Source organism: Prosopis cineraria, unplaced genomic scaffold, assembly GCF_029017545.1.
Source record: "Prosopis cineraria cultivar Desert tree isolate PC_DT_omini unplaced genomic scaffold, ASM2901754v1 PC1, whole genome shotgun sequence".
NCBI lineage: Eukaryota > Viridiplantae > Streptophyta > Magnoliopsida > Fabales > Fabaceae > Prosopis > Prosopis cineraria.
In genome coordinates, this window is record NW_026555332.1 from 42036151 (window position 1) to 42050910 (window position 14760).

The 14760-nt window shown below is 34.1% G+C and overlaps 2 protein-coding genes across 2 annotated transcripts; one reads left to right on the forward strand and one right to left on the reverse strand.

Moving 5' to 3' along the window:
• The first annotated feature begins 7150 nt into the window (after positions 1–7150).
• LOC129310860 (wax ester synthase/diacylglycerol acyltransferase 4-like) lies at positions 7151–9676 on the forward strand. Its single transcript, XM_054952792.1, is given in 7 exon segments — positions 7151–7167; positions 7255–7503; positions 7888–8454; positions 8609–8908; positions 8910–8963; positions 9086–9223; positions 9316–9676. Coding segments are annotated over 6 exon segments (1443 nt in total). The 5' UTR covers positions 7151–7167; positions 7255–7281; the 3' UTR covers positions 9478–9676.
• A 734-nt stretch (positions 9677–10410) lies between these two features.
• Positions 10411–13892, reverse strand: LOC129310952 (uncharacterized). Its single transcript, XM_054952887.1, has 5 exons — positions 13481–13892; positions 13336–13391; positions 11501–11624; positions 11297–11404; positions 10411–11206 (listed from the first exon to the last, which is right to left on the reverse strand). Exons 1-5 carry the CDS (start codon positions 13875–13877, stop codon positions 10560–10562), a joined length of 1332 nt encoding a protein of 443 aa, XP_054808862.1. The 5' UTR covers positions 13878–13892; the 3' UTR covers positions 10411–10559.
• Between the last annotated feature and the right edge of the window lie 868 nt (positions 13893–14760).

A 14760-nucleotide genomic window follows, 5' to 3' on the forward strand; every position in this document is an offset into this window, starting at 1 on the left:
CCAAACCTCCTTTTGCCTTTGGTTTGCAAATGGACTCCCAAGCTACTAGATGTATTTTTCGAGAATTCTCAGATCCTCCCCAACAAAAGTTTCGATTATATCTATCCAACTCTGCACAATTACTAGAAGGAAGAGAAGTAGTTGGCATGATATACCCTGCATAATTACCTGACCAGCAAGAGATATAAAGTTAGTCTTCCAGCTATTTAGTTTTTCCTTGACCTTATCCACAACACTCTTAAAGGTATCCTTTGAAATACATTGGTAATATAATGGAACTCAAAGATACTTCCCAAGATCACCAGTTAGCATAAATCCTGAAGATGCACTTAAGTCATTTCTTCGGCTGGGACTGACATTACTAGAAAAGAAGACTCTTGTCTTAGCATTATTCACCTTCATCCCCGAGCAAGCGCAAAATTCATTCAAACATCTTTTAATCACATCGACTTGTTGGGAGGAAGCTTCTGTGAATATCATAATGTCATCCTTAAAAGAAATATATCAAATTCCTCAGCTTGTTCGCCATTCCAAAGTAATTGTATCTTAGTAATAGATACACAATAGTGAATGAGATTAATGAACTGGGCCGGGAGATTCAATTCTCTCAAACAGTTCATAAGAAATCCCTAGTTTACCCTATCATAAGCCTTCTCCAGATCAATTTTGATAGCCATAAAGCCCTTCTTCGTTTTCATTTTCCTTATAGAGTGAATAACTTTTTGAGCCACAAAAATATTATTTGCACTATGCCTGCTAGGAATAAAACTGCACTAGTTAGGAGAAATAACTTGAGGGAAGAATCTCTTAATCCGGTTAGCAGCAATCTTCGTGATAATCTTATAGAACACATTACAAAGGCTGATCAGGCGAAGGTCTTTGAAAGACTTCGGGGGATCCTTCTTAGGAATAAGGACCAGCAGAGTCTTATTAATATCTCGGATATAATGAGGGTTCTCAAAAGCTCATTTGACAAAGTGGATGATAGACCCCTTCACCGTGTTCCATTAGTTTTGGAAGGAAAAAGCATTAAAGCCATCCGAGCCTGGTGATTTGAGCGCCCCTATGCTAAATAGGGCTTCTTTAATTTCCATCTCATTCACTTCCCTTTCGCAAAAATCCAGCAGCTGTGTCTCCATAGGGGAAAAGAAACAAGACAGACAAGGGATTGTCTACACAAAATGTCATCCATAAAGAGGTTGGCAAAGAAGTATGTAGCTTTTTTTTTAATAGAATTTTGATCATATAACCATGTCCTTTATCATTACGGATGGTGTTGATGCGATTCATTTTCCATCTCTTATTTACATGGGAATGAAATAATTTTATGTTGCGATTACCATGAATATTCCTTTCTAATTGTGCTTTCTGAGCCCAAAGAAGAGATTCTTGAAGGATAATACTTTCAAGCTCCTACCACAAAGAAAGTTGTAGGTCTTCCAAGAACCTAGTATCTCCTCCTCTCGCTACTGCCCTCGTAATGCCATCAAGTCTTCATAACAATTGATGTTTTTGCCTTCCTATATGCCTAAAAGACTGACGATTCTAATGAGAGAAAGCTTTAGAAAATTTAGAAATATTCATAGCCTATCCGAGCTCTTCATGCCATTCTTTGCGTACAAAGTCGTCGAACCCCTCATGTAAAGCCTAGGAAGCAATAAATCGAAAGAGGTAATTAAGTCTGGTATAAGGTTCCTTCGAACATAGCTTGAGCATAATTGGTTGGTGATCAGATTTAAAGAAAGGTAGATGAGTCACCGTGGCATTAGGGAAAGAATTATACCACTGAGCATTACAGATAAAGCGATCAATTCTCACTGTAGTGCTACCTCGAATCCATGTAAAAGTAGGACCATAGTATCCCAGGTCAAAGAGTTGGTTTTTGTCAAACTAAGAAATAAAGTCCTTGTCATTAGAGAGGCTGTGTCGCACCTAGGACTTTCTCTCAAAGTCATAAAGGGTGGCATTGAAGTCACCACCAAGAATCCAAAGGCCAAGAGTATTTTCTTGAATCTTAGTTAACTCGTGCCACAGACTACGACAAATCGTAGGATTCGAACTACCATATATCACAGTAAGAAACTAGCAACTCCCATTGTTCATTTCGATACAAAGGTGTAAGAATTGGAAATTAGTTTCCACCGCCCTGATCTTCCACCCTTTATCATTCCATAAGCACCAAATAACACCTATAGCCATCCGTATCGACAGTCATGTTAAACTAGAAGCCCAATGAAGCAATCTTCTTTTATACTCCTTTGGTATTGCAATGAGTTTCCAAGATCGCTAGAAAGTCAATCTTATAATGATGCTTCATTTCATAAACCAAAGGTTTGAAGCTTTTGCTCCCGGTACCTCTGGAATTCCAAATTTGTATTATCATCAAGACCTGGTCGAGTCATTATGGGAGTTAGCCTCTCTCAAACCCACCATTATACCGCTGTCTTCATCACGAGTCACAGCCTCCATGTTGGAAGGTTGTTGATCCGTAGTCCTTGTATTATCTTTAGTTTCCTAGGATATGTGAGCAACACATTCTGTATCAGCCTTATGAACAGTAACCGTATTCTCCTCCACCAGCATCGAGTCAATAGTGTAACTGTCTTCCCCTCCTTTGACATAATTACTACCCAAGTTTGCATTAATTGTAGAAGAAGACAGGTCGTTTAGAGCTTTGAAGTAGTTTAGAGTTAAAAGCAGGTTAACAAATTGATCCCTAGTGACCAATCTATTAGGCCTTACTCCAACGAGCAATTTGTTCTCTTTCCCTCGAGTTTTGGGCTTAGAGGAGCTTTTCCTTTTCTCTCCAACTAACACCTAATCATATTTTTTATTTTGAATATCTTTCCCGAATCCACGTGTATCATGGCTCATAACACCAACTCTATCCCCGTCCTTCACCCGCCAGATATCCTTGCCACGTGTTCCCTTGATGCTATCCCTACCATTATTCTTGCCATGCAGATTTTTCATCACGTTATCCTTGGTTTGGAAGGACTGAGATTTCAGTGTCGATCTTCCTTCTGATCCATTTGATTGTGATGCAGTAATATTTTCACAAAAATTGCGGCTAACTATCATTGCCGGACCTCGTTCTCCTTCGCCTATAATACTATCAAGGTTCACCGTTGCCGACGTATGATCTTGCTGGTCAACTTCATCACTTGAGTTACCATGCTCGTTCAATCGTGTTATATCCGAGTTTTGATCAGTATACTCCCTCTATTTTTAAATTTAAGAGAACCACCGTATATCTTTTTTTTAATTATTTATAAACAAAATTATAAATATCAAGAAATATTTATCACATTTTTTTCTAATTTGCCCCTCATAAAGTCAATGTTTATTTTCATTAGAAAACTTATTTCATTAGTTATAAGGATAATTTAGTCCAAATTACTTAACTTCATACGTAATTTACAATTATTCAACTTAACTAATTTTCTTAAACTGTATAAATTTGGTTATTTGAAGACGGAAGGAGTGATACTATTAAAAAATTTAAAAAAATTTAATCAAATTTTCCCTTAATAAAGTAATTAATTATTTTTAAATTAATACTAATTTTTTATAATTACTCTTATTTAATAGAGTGCCATATTTTAAAATAAATATAAATTTATTTATTTATTATGGACACTTTTTTAAAAAGTACATTAATTATACTTTAAAACATTAAAAATACTTTATATTTTTTAATATTTAACATTTTAAAAAAATATTTTATATTATTAAATGAAGGGAGTACAGTATTGAATGTTATGATGCACTGATTTAAATTTAAGTATCATTTTGTTGGGCAATTCCTTCTTGGATCCGTTGGAAAATGCGGCAAACTTGTTCTATTGAAGGTGCCGTACGCGAGGGTGAGGAGTTTCGTTGTCGTTTAGGAGTTTTCTCTGGTGACGCATCCGGACAATGAATTGCTTCACGACGTCCTACAGATGCTTCAGCGTGCATGGAGGGTGGCCCTGGACGCAGTTTTCTCTCAGTGACTTTCTTTTTCCATTATTCTTTGTGCCTGCATTCAGGAAATTTGCTTGAGATTTCAGTTGGATAATATCTCTCAGATTATGTTTTGAATCTCCGAAGATTTTAATGAGATCACGGGGTTATCTGATATGGCTTATCTTATATATTTAATATTCTTTTAAGGTACATATAAAAGATGACAATTTGATAAGTGCATCTTTTACTTTTTCTAGGATATTAATTATTATGTTTTGAAAAACGCGTACGGAATACGGCTTCAAGTCCCTGTGCGTCAGGCCGTGCCCCGAAGATCGTCATTGCCATATCCACACACCACACCTACCAAAGCAACGAATATGGATGGGTCATGGGAGTCTGCCTTGTTGAGATGATGTTTAATTTTAATAGGAAAATGACATTTCACTCCTTATTTTACGCCATGATCTGCGTTTTGGTCTTAAAAGAAAATAATTTAAGTATCAATAAAGCTATGTAAGTTGCCACATATATTAAGTGAAATCTGATGAATCATTTTTTTTTTTTTCTGTTGATGATTTAACAGAGTTACTCAGGGAAGGTAATTTTATGTGTTCAAAGGTAAAAGGTTTAAGAGAATTTTTTATCAAGTTCTTGAGATTAGAGAGGTTATATACAATTAACCTAAGGTTTAGGAAAGTCATATGTATTCTAGGCTTACTATTTTGAAGCTTATTGGAACTTCATTATCTGACATTATAATAAAATTTCTATGAAATGATCATAGTACCCTTAAAGATGAATTGACAATTTCAAAGTAATAAATAACTACTTTCATTAAACGAGTGATTGAAATAATATAGGAAATAATTATTTTCTTTTTATCAATTTTGTAAATATTGAATCTTGAAAGTAAATGACAATTTTAAAATAGCAAATAACTCTTTTTTATTAAGCAAGTGATTAAAATAGTATAAAAAATATTACTTTTGTTTTTCAATTTCATTTCATAAATGCTGGAAAATGGAAATAGTCATTCTCGAGTGCTTTAAGGATAAGACACCTATTTAAATGAAAAAAAAAATCTTATATTTGCAATTCAATTATCTTTCTCATAGTTTAAATAATATTAAAAAATTAATTAGTACCTTATATTGTAATTTATATTAAGGATAAAAAAATATTTTAAAAGGTTTACTATAACAACGATTGGAGGGAGTCCTTAGAAGGCATTTTGCAAAATATTTACAAGAGTAATTAATGTTTCTTTAAAATACTATTGACAAATAAAAACTGCACTTGACCCCATATATTTTGGCTCATTGTAGAGAGTCAAATATATTTAACGAAAGGTATATGTATTTAAAAAGAATCAAAATATATTTTAATACCATTAACTAATTGCATTAATTTACATGAGCTTGTTAATTAAAAATGCTCTATAATACTCTATCTATCCCAAGTTATAAGATATTTTTAAAGAGATATGATGTCCAAAATATAAAATAATTTGACAAAAATAAAATTTCATTAATAATGTTTTTTCAATATTACCCTTTCTATTATATTCTCTCCCTTTAATACTCTTTCATAAATGAATGATATTTCTAAAATTTTATAATATTTCTTATTTTGAAAAAAAAAGTTATAAAGTATATTTAATGAGCTTTATTGATATATATAATTTTGTCTAAAAATATCTTATAATTTGAGATTGATGAAGTACTAAAAAAAAGTGACAATATTTAACTTTCCAAATACTCTTATGGTGTGATTGGATTAATGTAGATTTAGATTTAGATTTGAATTGAACCAAATCCCTTGCATCTTTCATTACATTTCCTTTGTAATTTTAAATTCCTCTTATATCCTAATCATTTGAAATTATAATCAATTTAAACACCATATTCTCTTCCTGTTTAATTATTAATCTTTTATCTCTCGTCAATTAAAAAATATAAGTAAACTCATCACTTTCAATTTTTTGTTTTTCTTTTGAATTTCAACTCAACTTTGCTCTCCATTTGAAATTTTTTAAAAATATCCAAACAAACAAAAGACTTTTAATATATGAATTCTAAATGTATTAAATCTAAAATTTAAATTCAAATCTATTTATCCAAAAGTAAATTACTAAATAATTGGGGTAGTGTGATCCATAGAAAAAGTTATTGCCATGCCTAGAATCAATTTAAGTACTCATCATAAAAATAAACACTCTAGTTCGAGGGGAGGGAAGGGAGAGAAGGGGAGGGGAGGGGAGGGGAGCAGTTTAATAAACTTTTGTTTGGTTTATGATGGGAGGAGAAGGGAGGCAAATTAAAAATAAGTTAATAATTTTTTTATCAAATTTAACTTAAATTTTTATTTTTTTGAAAAAAAATTGTTATATCAAAATTTATTAATTTTTATTTTAGGAATATGAACTTATATTAATAAAAAAAATTTGAAGAACAAATTATATTTTATCAGTGAGTCTAATAAAAAATATTAAAATTTTATACATTAAAAAATTATATATTAATTTTTGTAGGGTGATAAAATTTATTTTATTATAAAAAAGAGAGAGATAATACATAATCTTTTAATATCAAAAATAATTTAAAATTTTTAAAATAAATGTATCAGTTGTTTTAATTATTTTCTCCCTCCCCTCCCCTCCAAAAAACTCCAAATTGAAAGGGAGGGTTAAGAAGGGAGTTGCTCCCCTCCTCTGTCCTTTAATTTTTTTAATTAAATAAGGTGTTTCCTTTTCCTTCCTTTACTAATTACTAGCTAAACAAGGGAAAGAGAGGGGTAATTTTTCTTTTTTTTTCTTCAAAAACTTTCAACCAAAAACACTCTAAAAGTTCATTGCCTCTAAACTATTCAAATTTAATTTGAACGGTTCAAATTTATAATTTTTTACTTTTATTTTTTAAAAAAATTATTTTAATAAATATAGAATATAAACTAATGGCAATCTTTTAACTGTCAATTTTTTTTAAAAAAATTATTTTTTAATTCAAAAAACGTCAGTTGAAAAACTGTAAACTTAGGCTATAAAAATTAGATCTAAATAATCGAACGACAATGAACTCTGTGGCTCCTGCCATGTCTTGGCTTCATCAATTTAGATTAGTGATTCCATTTGAAAGCTATAAGCTTAAGTTTTGGAGAATTACGGATGAACCAGAAACCATTTAGTTCCCATATAGGTTGTCTGCCACCACGTCTATTGTACGCCTCTTCCTCTCCCTTTACTTATATAACTATGCCAGCCTCTCCTCACATTCCCATGCTTTCTGTTTCTGATTGCTTTTGCAGCCCCGCAATATAATAGTGATCCCTAATATGGCTGATCAACAGTGGAGGATGACGAATCAGCACCAAGAAGAAGACAACGACGAAGAAGCGGTACCGGTGAGTCCTGTGGGACAATACTTCAACAGCTCAGCGCTTTGCATTTACATTATTGGCGTTTTAGAGTTCCAAGTTCCTTTGGATGAATCGCAAGCAATTCCTCTCCTCCAACGTCTCTTCCTTCCCATCAACCCTCGTTTCTCCTCCATCATGGTCACCCTCCTTCTCCTTCCTTTGCTTCTCTCTCTCTTATTTCTACATTTATATCTAAGTTACATTATTCTTCATTTTTTTTTAGTTTCACAAAATTGCGCTTCATGTGATACATAAACATAAGAAACTGAAGAATTGTGCCACTACATTTGCTGTCCAACAGAGACTATCATCACAAATATAACTATAAAAATGTCAGATAGATATAGTAGCCTGACATGTACTGGAGAGCGAAAGCATCTAAGAGTTGCATCACTACTTATATGTATCTTTAGGTTCTTCACTTAAATCACCAACCGTATTACAACTTTCAGAATTTGTTTGCATTTCATTTTTAGTGTACGTAACATATAATTTACAGGCAATGATATTCTTTGAGAGCAGGTTGAAGACAGCAGTGGGGACAAACGATGGAAGAAAGTTGATGTAAACTTGAAAGATCATGTCAACATTCCCTTATTTCCTGAATTCAATTCAATGAAACCATATGATAAGTATTTCACTGATTATCTGTCGAGAATAGCAATAGAGAAGCTTCCGGAAAACAGACCATTATGGGAAATTCACGTCGTGAATTACCCTACAAGCGGTGCAGCAAGTAGCCTCATATTCAAACTCCATCATGCCCTTGGAGATGGATACTCTCTCATGGGTGCTCTTCTCTCTTGTCTTCAAAGAGCCGACGATCCCTCTCTTCCTTTGTCTTTCCCTTCCCTCAAACCATCAAAATCTGCCAACAAAAACTTTTTTAGTACGTTTTCTTTGGTCATGTCCTCAGCTTACAATACTGTGGTAGATTTCTACTGGAGCATGTTGAAGAGTACCATCATTGAAGATGATAAGACACCAATCAGGTCAGGTTTTGAAGGTACAGAAGTGCGCCCACTCACCATATCAACCATGACCTTTTCCATTGACCAAATCAAATTAATCAAATCAAGGCTTGGAGTGGTAATTAATAACAACTCAGCTCTCATTTTCTATGGTTGGTTGAAAATTCATTTTATAGTTTTGACTTTTGACTTCTCAAAACAACTCGCAAATATATATAGTAGGTGACCTACTCTTGTATTCTTTTTTTTTTTTTTGGCCCATTTAAGTACAGACAATAAATGATGTGATCACTGGGATTATCTTTTATGGGACTCGATTGTACATGCAAGACATAAATAAGAAGTCAAGCTCTGCAAACTCCACGGCGTTGGTTCTGCTAAAAACGAGGAACACCGAAGGTTATCAATCCATCGATGAAATGTTGAATTCTAAGGCTAAAGGACCATGGGGGAATCGAATTTCCTTCTTACATGTGCCGATTCCAAAGTTAGAACATGACAGGATTTCAAATCCACTAGAATTTATCTGGGAAGCACACAATATAATCAAGAGGAAGAAAAAAATCTTTAGCTGTCCCCATCACCGGTATTCTTCTAGAGATGGAGGGTAAATTCAGAGGACATGAGGTAGGGGGGGTGTGTGTGTAGCATAAAATAATATCACAAAACATCCCTTTTAAATTTTCTCAAAAACGGGATTTGTTTAAAGTGTTAAATATGATTTGTGTGGAATATTGTTGTGGTTGCAGGCAGTGGCTAAGCACATTCATGGGACGCTGTCAAAATCAAGTACGGTAATCACAAACTTGATTGGACCGACGCAACCAATGTCTTTGGCTAACCATCCTGTGAAAGGCTTGTATTTCACCCTTGCTGGAGGTCCTGAGGTATTTTATTTTTCTTGTTGATTTCTGTGGTATTACATTATTTAGTTTGGCATTATATTGCTGACCGCCATTTAAATTTTGATGGGTGACAGAGCCTTGTGATATCAGTAATGAGCTACATGGGAGTGCTAAGAGTGACACTCAAGGCAGAAAAATATTTCATTGACGAACACAAACTGAATTCCCGCATCAAATGTGCTTTCGAGACAATATTCGACGCAGCTCTGGAATTTTCTCAGCAAGCCAAAACTTAGAAGCTTCCTGCCGCAAATCCTCCTACAGGAAAAATAATAATTTTTCAGGTTTTTCCAGTCTTTATCATTGTTGTATGTTTGCATGTAAAATTTTAACAAGGAAGTCCTTTTTATTTGTCGATTCCTCATCATCTCTCATATATGTGTAAAGAAATGTTAACTTGTTAAATAAGAATCTGAGTCCTAGATTGTGAGCTTTTGGGAAAGAGAACAAAAAGAGTCTTTTAAGGGCAAAAAAAAAAATTATAAAACACAGGAATAGAACCGTAGATTAACTCAAAGGGACGAAAAAGTTAATTTTAGCCCCTTGACGAGGACCATATCGAGGACAAAAATTCTGCAGGATGTGCCTTCCCGTGATCATCTCTAGCCCAGTAATTTTTAATTCACAATAATTGGGCATAAGGCATGTTCTTTAACCAATCGCAAACAATTGCGTGAGGACAAAACCTATGATTGCACAAGTGCCTCCATTTCTTTATTTAAGAAGACAGTTTCGAAGGCCGTATTGCTGAATGATTGCACAAGTGCCATCATGATGTAGGCTGGATATATAATGCATGTGCATTTGTCAGCCAGCCAGCCAGCCAGCCTTTTGCCCTCAAATCTAATTCGGAATCAATTGCCAAGATCATCATACAATCTGACTCTCTTTAATTAAGCCCTGGTTAAATAAAATAATTTCCTTAAACTGCACTCAAATGAACGAGTTCTTTATGGCACATTGTGCTTGGTGATTGGCATGTGAAGATCATATATAAATCACTGTGCACACAATCTAAAGCCAGGCAATAATTGTTAGGGAATAAGTGAATTTGTTGTTAAAAATGTATGTTTACTACCCAATATGCCACCGACTGTGTCTTTTTATTGTGGCCACAAATAAAACACCCTCTTTAATTAAAACCCTTAATTAACAAATTAATGCCAATCTAGAGCAACAACAAAGTCCCTGTTATTATCTTTTCTCTTCCCTCTTTATTTTGCTGAACCAGAGTTTGACATAACCCAGGGGTAGTGAAATGCCTGAGAGAACAATACAACAACGTAAAGTACATCGAGAGAGACGGAAAGACAAAACCTTAACCCTCAGAACCGTACGGAGCTTTCGTGGAAAACTTAAGGAGCATATAATGTCTGTAAGGCTTTTCTGGGGTGACAATGGTTGAAGGGAAATTGGGATGATTCACAGAGTCAGGGAAGGCCTGAGTCTCCAAACACAGCCCTGCATGAGGCTCATACACACACCCACGTTTGCCCTTCACATCCTTCACATAATTCCCAGTATAAAACTGCAACCCAGGAGCATTCGTTGACAGCTCCAAAACTCTGCCAGACTTGTGATCCTGTACTATTGCTGCAAGCTTCAATTTCTTTCCATATTCACCATCAAGCGCGTAGTTGATGTCATAGCCATTGGTTCGAGGAAGCTGCTTGATTCTGCTTCCGACAGTATGGGGTCTAAGGAAATCATATGGGGTTCCTCTGACTGATTGAAATTTTCCGGTGGGAATGAGTTGGGAATTAACAGGCGTGATCTTGGATCCGAAGATCTGAACCACCTCGCTCAGAATATTACCACTGTTGTGACCACCAAGGTTCCAGTATGCGTGGTTGGCTAAGTTCACAGGAGTGGGCTTGTTCAGAGCTTTTGCTTTCATGATTACAGCCAACTCGTTTTTCCCAACTAGATTGTAACTCACTGTGACTACGAGGTCACCGGGAAAACCTGAAGAACACATCATGCTAGTTCCATTTAACAGCTTCTCAGGAATTTAGAACAGGTTAATTTGAACTATGAATGTTGTTATTACTTTACCTTGTTCACCATCGAAGCTTCTGTAAGTGAAGATGATATGGGGATGGTGACCGTCTTTTTGGTAACTTCTGACCTTCCAAACAACATCACTGAATCCTCTGGATCCACCTAATAATCAAACAATGTGGCTGGCAGAGTAAGGGAATTTTAAGGTAGAAAGTGTGGGTTTTGTTGAGGAACTATAATCGGATAATGTAAGTGTACCGTGAAGTGTGTTGTTTCCTTCATTTGCAACCAATTTGTAATGGATTCCGTTGAGAGTGAACTGAGCCCCTCCAATTCTATTAGCAACACGACCAACTGTGGCACCGAAGTATGTTGAATCATTCTGCCAATGTACAACTGAGTTATATCCATTTGTCCAAAAAGAAAAAAAAAAAAAGGAAAAAGAAAAACTTTGTCATATCCAACATATATCAGAAATAACCTATTAAATAAATTAATTGAATAAATCACAGATTTTAGATCTAGCCCTTTTCTTCAGTTTATTTGCTTATTGGGTCCTTTTCCACAATTTTTCTTATTATTTATTACTCGTACATTTTACTTTTATTTTAAAATTTTGACTTCAAAACTCCTTTTCAATTTTTGAGTTTTTTTTTTCAAATTTATAAAAGGTATTTGAATTGACATTTTTTTGGGTAAATTTTAAATTGAAAATTTTAATTAAATTACATATAACATAATTTATTACTTCAAAAAGGATCTAAAAAAAAAATACATCAAGCTGACAAACTCGAACAAACATCACTCCCATTTGCCGGAGTGGGTGGGGGGTGGGGAAGTAAACTGTCATCATTGCAAAGAATGATTCCCCTGAAGGTCCTGAGGAGGCGTGCCTACAGTTTTGAGATACTTACTTATTACCTCCCCAGTTCCTATTCGTGGTGAAATATAGCTCCCCTTGATGGAAATGACTGCGTAATTAATTAAGTAAATCAACCCATGCCTGGTTGCAATGTAATTATAGACTGGCAATATCACCCTGATTAAACTGATAAACTGTTAAATATTTTAATTAGCTTAATAAAATATTTATTTATGATCAATTTGATCATTGTTTATTTACGATTAACTATTAATTTTTAACCAAATCCAATGATCAGTCCGGATTGTATTTTGAATGTAATCAAAGTTTAAGTACACCTTAAATTTAATGGATAATAACAATTAGATCTCAAAAAAATAAATTAATAACGGTTAGATTCCTAACAAAATTTTTTACAAATAAATTATAAATATCAATTTAAATAATTACAAACAGACACTTATGTTATAATCTAAAAGTTATATTTAATTTTTAAATTTAAATATTTATTTATAATTAAAACGGAATTTATAATTACCAAAATTGATATTTTTTATTTATTTTTTAATAAATTTTATTAAAGATTTAATTGTCGTGAATTCAGCACTATGGATCCAACCGTAATTCTCCTAACTTCAAAGCGAGCCAGTCGCGCTGAAAAGTAAACAATTTAACATCACTTGCTTTAATTTTAGTTAAGCAAGTCACGTCAACAGACATGTCAAAGCGGAAGCCTCCAAGTTAGACACGTGCTTTGAAAAAATTATCAAATTCCGAGCGTCCAAGTTCAAAGCTAATTTAAACATCTCTGGTTTATCTATTCCCCTCCCTACTATTTTTATTAGGACGAAACGTCAAAGCTATCCTTTTCACATTCAATTTTCCATAAAACTTCAAAGCTATCCTCATATCCCATCTGGATCCACGACTCTAATATTGCTAAGAAATTAAGATTAAATTATTGAGAAGATGCAGATCCTAGGACGCAAGTGGGGAGTGATACTAGTCAAATCATTTGAAAAAACAAACACAAATATAACAGGGAACGGCAAAATTGTCATCTAATCTTAGCAGTAACATGTTTGTCCTAAGTCTCGTTCTTCCGCCATAGAGAGAGAAAGTAGTGTGAAGTATGAACCAGGCCGAGTTGAGAAAACAAAGCAGAAGCAGATTTGTCAGATATCTGGGAAAATTAACTATTATCAACTCAATAGGAGTACAGAGGACTCACAAAGTAATCCTTGATTGAATCATATCCCAGAACAACATCGCCCATCTTTCCTGATCAAACCAAATTATTCACATACCGATTCAAGATTCAGAGAAATATCCAGAACAAGAATAACAGTAAGTAGAGTGATGTCATTATACCATTCTTATCGGAAGAACCAGAGAAATTATTGAAGCACCCCAGTTGGAGACCTTCAAGGAAATGTCACCTTTCTTGAGCTCAAATACTCCAACTCGCTCCTCCTTGTCATAGCCAAACACAAACCCAAAAGCAGCCAAGAAGAGAAAACACAGGAGCAGAAAGGTCTTGGCCATTTTCTGATGCGGTAACATCATAGCAGGCAAGAAAAACCAGAGAAGGTTATGGTGGCCGAGTATTATCTGAATGCAGCTCAAGGGGTTATTAAGATTTCTGAAGAGAATAGCAAAGGGAAAGGGAAGTTGGAAATGGAACAGAGTGCAAATGTGCAAGGTTCTACTCTTTGTGGATTGAAGGCGATGTGCTTGTATTATAATGGAGGGGCCTAACGCCACATTTGGCATACGTTTATTTATTTAGTTATTTATTAATCTATTTATTTATTTGTTTTTTTTTCCCTATATGTGGTCCTAACTAAATTGAACTGGACTGCCTTTTTTATGTTTTAAAAATCCATTTTGGATTCAAATACTGTTAAACCCTTTTAAATATCTATGCACCAGCGTGACCCTAAACCCAAAATCATTGAGTTGATAAATTATTTCACTTTAATATGTTCAGTTTTGAGAAATTATAGAAGCTGGAGTTGTATTGAACTCATGAATATTATAATTTATATATATAGATATATTGATATCGAATTATTGATTGATTTTTTTTTTAAACAATGTTAGGCTAAATTTTATAATCCAAGTCAACGATAGAGGGTCTGCTTTTAGTAGTCCTGGGTCCATCGCTTTAGATTTTTCAAATTAATAAAAATCGACCGAAATATGTTTTGAGGCTGATTTAGTATTTAGTATTTACAATCCAAGTCCCCCAACTCCGTAAGAATTAAGTTCATTTCATTTTTAACATTCCTTTTTTTGGGGGGGGGGGGGAGGGGGTTGGGGTTATAAACTTCAAGAGGTAATTAACTTCACTAAACTGTATGTCATTCAACATAAACGTCGTTGTTACTAAACTGTTTAGTGCTGCACTGAGAGGATCTGCGTTTACTAAGTAGTACTCTTTCCCATGGGTTTCGTTACTGCCTATTCTTTTAATTTTGGAAGTTTACTTCTTCGAATGAATACGTTATTAATTTAATGCCACAGACAAGAAGAATCTAAACATTTTCGCCAAGTAATTAAATAAAAAATGGTCATAACTTTTGGCAAAAAGAAAGAGGTGGGGTTGGGTGGCCAAGAGCATGTGATGTTTGTTTGACAATTGAAGCAATTATTA